The sequence below is a fragment of the Chamaea fasciata genome, unplaced genomic scaffold, assembly GCF_029207755.1.
Source record: "Chamaea fasciata isolate MVZ Bird 193981 ecotype frontalis unplaced genomic scaffold, bChaFas1.0.hap1 SCAF_2, whole genome shotgun sequence".
Lineage (NCBI taxonomy): Eukaryota > Metazoa > Chordata > Aves > Passeriformes > Sylviidae > Chamaea > Chamaea fasciata.
This window is the reverse complement of record NW_027094087.1, coordinates 81,846,405-81,857,993: the sequence shown is the minus strand read 5'-3', so window position 1 is coordinate 81,857,993 and position 11,589 is coordinate 81,846,405. Positions and strand designations below refer to the sequence as shown.

Here is an 11,589-nt window from a genome sequence, read left to right as displayed (position 1 = left end):
AGAGTAGTAGCAAAGATTTAGATGAACACAGGAGATAAATCATCCTCCAAGAGATATAGCTAAGTTTTAAACTAAAAAGAGGTTTTCTTCTTCTTTGGTGTGTTTTGGAGAGGAAGGAAGATGGAAGGAAAGGAAATGGAATCATACTGGGTTGTTGTTTTATTTTCTGTAAACATCCACGTAACATCTTGTGTGCTTTTGCAAATGACCACTAAGGTCAAGAAAACGGTGCATTTCAGGAAGAGCAGAAGTACACAGACAGGACCATGTGTAGCTGGGAGGATTATATCCTCTTCCAAGAAAAGAAGAATGATCTATTCTGGCATAAATACAAAACCTAGTATCTGCTGTTTATAGCCTATTTTGTGTTTGTGAATAGATCTCTTATATGTAAGTAACAAGCACTCCCTCTAGTGAACTTCTGTGGCATTTGGTGTTTTAACTACTGAAGGTACACAAAAGAGTTAATAGGTAGGAGTGACATCTGCCATTAAACTCTCTGTTGAAGCCAGAAAAAAGGTACAAGCTTTTAGACATGACAGATGGTTCATAAGGTTGACTGGACAACATATTTGACAGAGTTGGGGAAAATCAATGCCTTACAGTAAAATACAGATTTACATGCACAGTTGCACTCAGATACTGTCCCTTACTAATATTTATTTTGCTGGTTCATCCTTCTGCCTCGTTGGTGTCATATCCTTGCTTTACTGACCGTCACTTCAGACTCTGAAAGTCAAAGGTAGAGATTTCATTTACTCATTTAAGTTTCTCAGTGAAAAAAAAAAAATTATAATAACAGATCTGCCCAAAGTAAAGGGCTGCATTTCAGCAGAGACAGTTTACCCTTTCTATACTGCAATATTGATGCTTGATTACATCTTCTAAAAGGTGTGTCAATACTTCCTCTTGCCCATTTAAATATAATATTTTTAACAGTTCCTTTGAGTATATCAGAAAAATAGTCTGTGATAGTTTTAAAAGTTGTGGCTGATATCCTGTCACGAGTAACCTCAGTGCTGGTATTTTGTATTTCTATTAATTTGTATATTAAACTTTTCAGAAAATTGTTCTAGTCTTTGAGTTTAAAATACAGCATATTGATTTCTGGCATAGTCTTGAGCAGTGGGGCTGTCATTATGCACAGGATTCAAAATGATTGCCATATGCAGGGTCTCCCTGCACTGCTACAGAAACTCCCTGGAACATATCTGGCTTAGCTTTGTGTACTCCCAAGAGCAAGTTTGTAGAAGAAGGTGTGACATACAGTGCAGGGCCTCTCAGACTACAAAGCACACACTTTCAAACGTTGTATGATAGCAGAAGTTCCATAGTCTGTGTTTATGCTACTACTTAAACATCACAGAAACAGAGTAGGACCAGCAGTTAGCAGCATCTGTGGTGTGAAATAGACCTCTGTGCAACAGCTGCGGTCTTGCTGCAGCTGCTGGATTGATGGTGACCTCCTGCACTGAGCTCAGTGGTGCCTCAAAGCCATTACTTCCACCCAGCCTGTTGCTAAATGTTTCTGCAGGTCAGTTTCTCAAATGGTGGAATTCTATCCAAGGCTAGACCTGGTGCTTGTTTTAAAATAGTGAAGCAGGGGCAGGTGACCACAGTCACCGCTGCTCTGCTTTCTAGGGGAAGGGTGGCTGCGGCTGTGCCCTTGTGTCCTGGGCTGGCAGAGGGAACACAGGTCCTATGGAGTGCATGTCCCGTGTGTGTCCTATGAGGTGCAGCTAAGGGAGCTGCGGTTGTTTAGCCTGGAAAAAAGGAGGTTCAGGGGTGACCTTATCACTCTCTAGAGTCACCTGAAAGGAGGTTGTAGCCAGGTGGGGTCAGCCTCTATTCCCAGGCAACCAGCCACAGGAGAAGAGGAACAGCCTCAAGCTGTGCCAGTGAAGGTTTAGGTTGGATAGTAGGAGGAATTCCTTCACAGACGTGGTGATTAGATATTGGAATGGGCTACCCAGGGAGGCGGTGCAGTCACGGTCCCTGGAGGTGTTTGAGGAAAGGCTGGACGTGGTACTCACTGCCGTGGTCTATTGACATGGTGTGTTCGGTCATGGGTTAGACTCGATGACCCTGCGGTTCTTTTCCCACCGAACTGATTCTGTGCAAGGGGCAACACTGCCATGCAGGGAGCCCCAGCTGTCCGGACGCCCGGTGCGCGCTCAGCCCAGCCCACGGAGCGTCCCTGCGGACGCCGGGAGCCCGGGCCGCGTTTCCCTGGAGAGCCGATCCGCGGGTCCCTGAGCCGTGCGCCCGCCCCGCCGCCAGGCGGCGCCGTCCCGCCGCGGCGAGGCGCTCCGGCAGCGCGAGGCCTCGCGCCACGCGGAAGCGGAAGCGGCGGCGGCGCACGCGCGGTGGCGCGTCCCGGCAGCTGCGGGTGAGGCGGGCGCGGGGGTCCCGTCCGGGCGGCGGGAGCGAGGGACGCGCAGCCGGGCTCTCCCTACCGGGGGACGCGCAGGAGCCGGCGGCGGGGCGCACCTGCGGCTGGTGACCCTGGCATCGGCGAGGGGCGCTTTCCCCGCTGGCGTCTTCCCGGGGTGTCTCTCCGCCGCCCGGGCTCCGCCCGCCAGGGGCAGCTGCCGGCGGTGGCCGCTGGCTCCTTGTGATTCGCGCTGCTACCCAGCCCTGTCCTGCCGAGGCTGCTCGGCGCTGCCGGCAGGAAGGGGCTGTGGGGCTTCGGGCTTTTAAATAAAAGGGGCGCTTTTCTCTCGTTGCAGACACCTTCCAGGTCTTCCTTCCGGAGAACGTGAGATCCGCCTCGGCGCCAGCCTGCTGGGGTTCACTTGTTGTTAAGTAGATTTGGGAGCGGTGTGACATCGCGCCGCCAGTCCCTTCCCTCCTGAGAAAGGGTAGCTGCTTTCTGAGCAATCACATACCAACTTCATGTATTCCTAAGACTGTCATCAGCTTCTTGTTTTCTATTCAGAGGCCTTACAGAGGTTTAATTACTTATAGGCTCTAGTGGCTGTAAAGTAATTTAAGATGTTTGTACTACTCGATTGTAATTATCTAATTCACTCTTGTGTTAAGAGACATCGTTTTAACTTGGGAATGGTTATATCACCAAAGAATTAAATTATTTATGGATAAGGGCTATTTTGTTTGACTACTGTTGGCCTGCAACTTAAACTTGCATCTTTTATTTTTTTATCCTATGCCTTTTCTTTGTTATGGCTGCTGCAACAATAGTTCATGATACATCAGAAGCTGTAGAGCTCTGTGCTCCCTGTGGGTTATACCTTAAACCCATTACAAAAATGACCATCAGTGTGGCGCTTCCTCAGCTGAAGCAACCAGGAAAATCCATTTCGAACTGGGAAGTGATGGAAAGACTGAAGGGCATGGTGCAAACTCATCAGTTTTCTACTCTACGGATTTCTAAAAGCACAATGGATTTCATTCGGTTTGAAGGCGAGGTTGAGAACAAAAGTTTGGTTAAATCTTTTCTGGCGTGCCTTGATGGCAAAACAATAAAGCTGAGCGGCTTCTCTGACATTTTAAAAGTGCGTGCTGCGGAATACAAGATTGACTTTCCTACCAGACATGACTGGGACTCGTTTTTCCGTGATGCGAAAGACATGAACGAAACCTTGCCTGGGGAAAGGCCGGATACGATTCACTTGGAAGGTTTGCCTTGTAAGTGGTTTGCAGCCAAGGAGACTGGCTCGGAAAAGCCAAGTGAAGAAGTCCTTATCAAAGTTTTCCAGAAATTTGGAGAAATCCGTAATGTGGACATACCCATGCTGGACCCTTACAGAGAAGAAATGACTGGCAGGAATTTCCACACTTTCAGCTTTGGGGGCCATTTGAACTTCGAAGCGTACGTTCAGTACCGAGAGTACGCAGGGTTCATCGAGGCCATGAACGCTCTGCGAGGCATGAAGCTGATGTACAAGGGCGAGGATGGCAAAGCTGTGGCTTGCAATATCAAGGTGAGAGGCTGCAGCCTTTTGTGTGGGAGCCCATGTGAAAGACTGAGTGCAACTAAATGTTATTTCCATCGTGCTTGAAACCTTTATCTGTATACCATAGTGGTGGCAACAGGCAACATTGACAGCAGTAACATAGCTTTGTGGGACAGACATAATACAATTTTTAAAGGAAAATGTTGGTAGAAAAATGTGTTGTTGGACTACATGACTAAAGTGAGTGGGGTTTTGCTTTTTTTCCATTACAAAAATGGTTCTGAGAACTGAGAAAGGACAGCTGCTGGTGGAAGGATCAAATTTATGAACACGATTTCCTAAATTGCTGTAGAAAATAATACCTGTTCATAAATCATGATTTCACTTAAAATTCCAGTTCTGAACAAGTTCATACGAATTTCACCAGAAGATTGACTGGAAAGTACATTATTCTTTCATGTGTTCACTACAGAGAGACATTTTGGGGGAGAATTTCACAGTCTCTGTATTTGGTCCCTGCATTGATAACCAGGTCTGCCAGTCAAAGGTCAGAACTAAAAGTTTAGTAGCATGTGGCTTGTCTGGTCTGGGAAATATACAGTTAATCGTTAGTTCCTGATATACAGGAAGGCCCCACAAAAATTTAAATGATAACTTTCATTTGTAGCACGGCTTCCTGTGAAATCCCTGTGCTTATTTCATTACATTTACATGCAGAGTTTTCCAGAAGTACTTTTCTGTAACCTCATTGTCTTAGAAATTACAGCTATGACAGGAAGGAACAAAGCAGTCTGTTCAGATCTAGTGTCTCTGAAAGCACGGCCTCAAGAAAACTTACTCTGTTTGGAGGTGGTCTGTGCATTTACATATTGGTTGAGTGGAATGTTTGTGTATGTATTTTGGTATGCTCAGTAGTTTTTCATCAAACCAAGGAATGTATTTCAGAAAAAAAACAAAAAACAAACCAACCTTTTGAGTATTCCTTTGTGCAGTGTGGGAACATGCAGGTGTTTATTCAAATTGTTGTTTAGTCAGTGCAAGAAAAATACTGCAATGTTTTATCTTGTTATCAAAGCTTTTCAGTTGTGGAATAGAAACTGTGTCTTGACTTGGTGAAATTCAAACTGTCATTTACGTGCAGGGGATCAGGGTTCCCAAATTTAGTTTGGCTGTGCAGGAAGAGTCACGCCTTCCTGGCAGCTGCCTGTCAGGTCAGCAGCTCTCTGTCGTACAAGATCACCACACCTTGTCTGTTTGTACCTCTTTGTCCTCTCAGTCAGTTAGTGAAACGTTATTTTGTGTAAGGCCTGAGTAGATTGAACTGCAAACGATGTGCTCCTTGTTCTCTGCTCCCTGGTTCATGACCATGGGTGTGTGGAAATGTTATAGATCCCTGCCTGCCTGCACACAGAATTGGAGATTAGGACACCAGGGCTGTGGTGTCTGGTGGTTTCCTGTTCCAGCACGCAGCTGGACATGACCAAGGTGTGTTCATGTATCCTGAAAGCTGCGTGCCTCTGAAGTCTCATTTTTCAGACATGTGTGTCTTTCTTTTCTTTCTGTTCCCATGACTTGGGATTTTTCTGCCCGGTGTACCTCCATTTCGGAATCGTGGTTTTTGAAGTGGTGGGGAGGCTTGAACCAGGTGCTGAATGCTGTAGAACTATTTCTTCTGCTGAATTTAAGGATCACAGTTTTAGAGAGAAAGGAAGGCCTTTATTTAAACCTGTTTCTATGTAGTGCTGTACAGTCTGTAACAGCATCCATTAATTAAGAGTTCTGTTTGTGCCTATTCTGAGACATTGAAAACATTGGGCAGACAGAGCCTCAGCCACACTGGGTTTATTTTTGGTTGTGACACACAGAATATGAAGTGGTATCTGATTTTGCTACATGTGTGCGCACATTTAGTACCCAATTACCTGATTACAATAGGTGGTGCCTTCTCTGGGCACATAGAGAAGTTCCCTTTGTTTTGAAAAAGATTTTACACATCTGATTGTACTTACACCAAGTCTCAGTTACAATTGTCAGGTTGTAATTTTTGACTTTTTTTCTGTTTCCTTAAAACGGTTTTCAATTGTATCATATAAAGGTTTCTTTTGACTCAACAAAACACCTCAGTGATGCATCAATTAAGAAGCGTCAGCTTGAAAGACAAAAACTTCAAGAGCTTGAAAAGCAGAGAGAAGAACAAAAACGTAAAGAGAAAGAAGCTGAGGAAAAACAAAAAGAAGAAGAAAGGTATTTATTGCTTATTGTTCAGTTACAGTTTTAACAATCAGGCATAACACAACTGCTTCTTCAAATCAGCATCAAAAGATAGAAGATAACTAACACGAGTTTCCTGTAGCTAAAGTGAAGCACTTAAAGCTGAGTGTGGTTATTTAGTTTACCACTTATGCTTTTGTTCAGTTCAAGATATTAAACCTGCAAAATACTCAATTTCCTAAAAATCTTGCCATTGGACACCTAGTTTCAGAGACCCTTGGCCCTTAGCAGAAGCTACCATGTTGTCCTAATCACAGAAATAAAACCCACCACTGCTGCCCACATTCATTGGCTTGGCATTTTTCTTTTTGCTGTGATAATTCTCTGCCCAGCTGCCTCCTGCATTGTTATTTCTCTGATCAAAATAGTTCAAAAAACAATTCTTTACTGTAGCCATTTTTTTTCTTTGAATTCCAACTTGTTAAAAATAGACAGAATATGACTGTTTGCTGTCTCAAGTAAGGGTTAAAATGTTCAATTTTCTGCTTTTGTTCTTTATCAACAGGACTTATTTAGAAAAAAATTTACTTGAAGTAAAAAATGTATTGTACATACAGTAGGAGTTTGAAATTGTGCTTTGCCTAGATAAGGCAAAAATATTTCTCTCTTTTTAGGAAGCAGAGAGAGCTTGAAGAATATGAGAGAGAGAGAAAAAGAGAAGAGAAGTTGCGCAAGAGAGAACAGAAACAGAAAGATCGTGAAGTTCGACGGAACAAAAAGCAACTTGAAAAGCTTCAAGCTGAAGAACAGAGAAAACTTCAAGAGAAGATAAAGCTAGAAGAAAGGAAGCTCCTGTTAGCTCAGAGAAATCTTCAGTCCATTAGATTAATTGCAGAACTGCTAAGCAGAGCAAAGGTAACTTCAATATTTATTTCAGAAGCTAATGAAGAGCCCAACAGAACAAAGCCCTTTACTGGCTTGAGAGGAGGTGGGGAGCACTGCTCATTAAACACCAGGTTTACTACCTCTGCAGCTGCTGTTCCTTAGACCAAAATTTCAGAAAAGGGCAATGAAACATTATTTCTCTCTTGGTGAGATATGCAGCTGTAGGTAAATGGAAAGTGAACTTGAACCTATAGTCCTGAATAGCATTTTTTAGCTGTAAATTAATTGTCAGGTTTTCTTAAGTCCAGTAAAAGAATGTGTGAGCATGATAAAGTGAGCTAACCACAGAGGATAAAATGCAAGACTCCTTTTCTAATTTCAATTTGGATGCTGTTTCCCATCTGCCTCACAGCAATTCTGTTCGCTGTTCTTTGCAGTTTCAGAGATTGAACTTTCATTAGTCAGTGTTTGAAATGTGCAGAATGTTTCTTCTGTAAGAAAAGTACTGTCAGCAAAGATTTCAAATGTTAGATTCTGTCTGTCTAATAGTGTTGGGTTTTTTTCACTGAAACACTGAAGCTTAAGACTTGGATAAAACCATATTAATATGTACTGTATGTGAAATATTTTCTGTAGAAATGAAAAGCTGTGTGGAAAAGCACAGGTGTTTTTTCTTTCCTGCACCTCAGGAGTGTTTTTGAACTCACAGTGCTATGTACAGCTCAGTTACATGCTAGAAGAAAGGAGAAGTAAATGCCTTCTGCAGGCTTTTTAACTTTGTGGCTGTGGAATGGAAAGGTTGTCTGATGAATCAGAGAGTGTTTCTTTCATTTAGAGAATTCTGAGGTCTACACTAAGTCACTTGACTAGGTGAGAATAGAAAAAAAATTGAACTTTTTCCAGTATTGTGAGGTTTTAAAGTGGTTGACAAAATGACAATCAGTTTCTGCTTAATATTAGTCCATTTAATTACTTGCTATTTTTATATACTCATTGTAAAGTCATCTATAAAACACAGATGGCAGTCATCTAAAAGAAGTTCTTCTCAGTAAAATTTAAAACATTTTCAATTTGACTGAATTTTTAGATTTTAAATTTGACTGAAACCTTCAAGTTTTGATCCTGATAAATGTATTTCAATACTGCAGATTTGACATGTTGTTACTTTTATTATATTGAGGAGCTGTGATGACAAAAGTTCCTCTCAAGAATTGTGGACAAATATTGTTTCAACTTACAGCAGCTTTGGATTAGTGGATTTTGTTGGTTTATTGGTTCTGGGATTTTTTTTTTCCCCTTTAAAAAGGAAACACCATTTTATTTTGGGATGATTGAGTTCTGTTGGTTAGATTGTTTACTCTTCCGTTTGACTGTCTTTCAGGCAGTAAAGCTTTTGGAGCAAGAACAGAATGAAGAAAAGATTTGTCTCCAGCAACTAGAGGAGAGACGAAGGCTCCAGGAGGCTGAGCTTAAACGTGTGGAAGAGGAAAAAGAGCGAGCACTGGGGTTGCAGAGAAAAGAAAAGGAACTGAGGGAGAAACTACTGAACAATCTTCTGAACAAGAAAATGGATGCAGTTAACCAAAACAAAGAGGAAACTGAAACATCTCAGACTGAGGTGCTGCAAAGCACTAGTGCTGTTCCCCACACTGTGTCATCCAGCTGCATCACTTCTACCTCAGGACAGGCTGTTACAGGCAGACTGGCTCCTGGCTCTCAAATAGAAGTAGCATCCCCTGAAAGTGTAAACACTCAGTGCAAGTACTTAAATGGCAACATTCATGACAAAGTTCATGTCAAAGAAGGTCAGAATCTTCATGCTACAGACTCTGAGAGGTGTTCTGACCAAAGAGATTTGGGTGTACTTTCATGTGTTCCTGCCAATAACCAGGACCAGAAGGGCCTCTCTAGCTGTGACCAGAACACTTGCAAGAAGGACTTGCACTATGAGCAGGACAAACGTGGAACAGGGCCAAGGAGAAGAAAGAGCCGTTCATGTAGCAGCATAAACAGTGATGAGAGTAAGGGTAGGCGGGAGAGCAGCAGACACAGAAGAGATGTGAGTTCCCGGGATGAAAGGCATAGGAAGGACAGGAGGTACCACAGACACTCCAGCAGAAGTTATAGCCCCCATCGGAGTCGCAGCCCTCGGCGGAGAAGCGCAAGCCCCAGGCGTTCCCGGTACAGGAGAACGCGCAGTCGGGAGCGCAGGCGGGACAGGAGAGACAGGAGTCGCAGTCGCAGAAGCGTCAGCAGGAGGCGAAGGCACCGGAGGTGATCACTCAAAAAGCAAAGGAGTGCTTGGAGTGGGTAGTGGAGGCCTTGGCACCTTTGAAAGGCTGTGGTAGGACAAAAAGGGCCACAAAATTGGACGCCAGACCTCATTGGTGTGACTGCTATGAAAAACACAATTGTTTCAACCAATTCTTAGCTTGCATCTAGTCCCCAAAATCACGAAAAGAGATGCCTGATTTTTTTGACCTTCCTTTGTTGTCTCTTTCTAGGTTTCTACCACAATGTAGATATAATCACCTGTGCTTGTGTTCAAGTTCTAAAGTGCTAAAAACCAACCTGTTTTCTTCAGTTTCAGTTTTCTAAACCTTAATTTTAGTGTATTTAGTTTTTATCACCTAATTTGGCTTAAGAAATACATGGGTGCCAGTTATAGGAGCTTCAGAGGTGATAAGCTATTAAATACAGATTTGATTTAAAGTGTTTGCTGGTGCATTCAATGGAATCATGTTTAACAAAGTAGAGTTTTTATTGATGGAGGTGGATAGCAGGAATTTCATATTTTTTCTTAAAACTGACGATAAGGTTATGCAGGATACCCTTTAAACTGCTTTGATTCCTTCATATGTCTGTGTGATGCCAAGCTTTGTGGCCGAAATTATTCTGGCATGTAATGCCTTTGTATAATACTTCCATGTAAGAGAGGCATACCTGGTGTAGGAAGTAACTAGCAGTGGTAAAATGGTTGAAAGTTGTTCTGATATTTTGTTGACATATTTGGCTTTGTAATTATTTCAGGTGGCATAGGGCTACTTGAAACTTTTTTTCAGGTACATAAAGAGCTGAACATTGTCTTGAAAAAGGGGCCTTCTTGCTAAATTATTTTTACTTGTGTTGTTGAAAAGTAAGGCTGCAGTGTCTCTTGTTAAATCCATTTAAGAATACTTTTGCTTTTAAAATGCAGCTCAGGAATATTAAAAGCTATAATATTACAGTGAAAGAATTTATTTTGCATTTTTATGGTAAAATTAAAAAGAAATCTCTTTCCAGTGAACTGAAGTTGCTGTTTTCATGTGTCAGTATATTAAAATCTGCAGAAGTGTTGTGTTAAAGAAGGTGTTTGTTCAAAGCATCACTCAGCACATTTGAATAATGAGGTTCATCTTCTCTTCTTGATGGTTCTGTTGTGTTACAGCTGTGTCAGCTCTTAATTCAGCAGGATATGTGCTCTTTAACTACAGCTTTCAAATGCCATTTTCCTCACACTAATGCATGAAATCCAAGTGCATCCATCTCCTGGAGTGTCGGAGAAGCACATTAGGGCTGCAGCTCAGCTGGATCCTTGGCAGACTGAGTTTGTCTGCTTTGCTTTCAGAATCCATGTGGGTTTGTTTCTTACTAGACCATGCTGCTGAAATCTTTGTAGTTACTAGCTGTGGACAGAAAAGGTAAGACATTGACAACACTAAATTGTGAGGAGCTGTTGTGTTCCTCGAAGGCAGATGGGCACAGACAAATCAGAGGGCAGTCACCAGCCATATGAAGGGCAAGTGCTGGATTCTGCACCTGGGAAGGGGCAACTGGGTGTACACACAGACTGGGAACGAGACACTGGAAAGCAGCCCTGCAGAAAGGGACCTGGGGGTTATGATCCATGGGAAGTTGAACATGGCTTTCAGTGTACCCTGGCAGCCCGGAGGGTCCACGGTGTCCTGGGGTACATCAGTTACAGTGTTGCCGTCTGCTTGAGGGAGGGGATTGTTTCTTATGTGTCTTCATTCCAAAATCTGGAGTTCTTCTATTGCAAAGCCAAGAACTCACCCAGTTTCTTGCCCTGTGTTAGGTAGCCATAACTATCAGTTTAAGTTTAGCTTAAAATCAGGCTTTGTTGCTGGGGAAAACTCAAGTTCACACTTAACTGGTAGCTTTTTTTCCTTCACTAGTGAAAAAATTTCCCCAGTGAGAATGATTAGTGTAGTATAAATACAGGGTGTAAATCCTATTAAACCATTTTTTGGGCAACTTCATGCTACAGCCCTGCGTTCATGCCTTCTGGAAAGCCTAGGCAGCAGAAAGACCTCTGAGCCTATTTCATGTACTGAGTCCCAAGAAATGCCCAGTGTTTATTCCAGGGTTCTGCTATCATTCTTGATCATTCTTAACTCACATGATGAGGCAGGAGGAGAGTTTTCTCAGTTGTGAGAATGCACCTCAGTTGTTACACTCAGCTCCAGGAGAGATTTCTTGTCACCACAATGTCTCCTTTGTGTCCTTGCCAGAAGGACAGGATCAAGTGGGAACCTGCTTTGCTCTTGAGGATGCGTAGAGTTTTGAAGTGCACTAG

At 42.9% G+C, this 11,589-nt stretch overlaps 1 protein-coding gene across 1 annotated transcript; it reads left to right on the top strand.

Moving 5' to 3' along the window:
• Positions 1 to 2,970: 2,970 nt before the first annotated feature.
• On the top strand, positions 2,971 to 10,304 carry AKAP17A (A-kinase anchoring protein 17A). Its single transcript, XM_066176474.1, has 4 exons — positions 2,971 to 3,944; positions 6,013 to 6,161; positions 6,803 to 7,043; positions 8,395 to 10,304. The coding sequence occupies exons 1-4, from the start codon at positions 3,183 to 3,185 to the stop codon at positions 9,289 to 9,291; spliced, it is 2,049 nt and encodes a 682-aa protein (XP_066032571.1). The 5' UTR covers positions 2,971 to 3,182; the 3' UTR covers positions 9,292 to 10,304.
• The last annotated feature ends 1,285 nt before the right edge of the window (positions 10,305 to 11,589 follow it).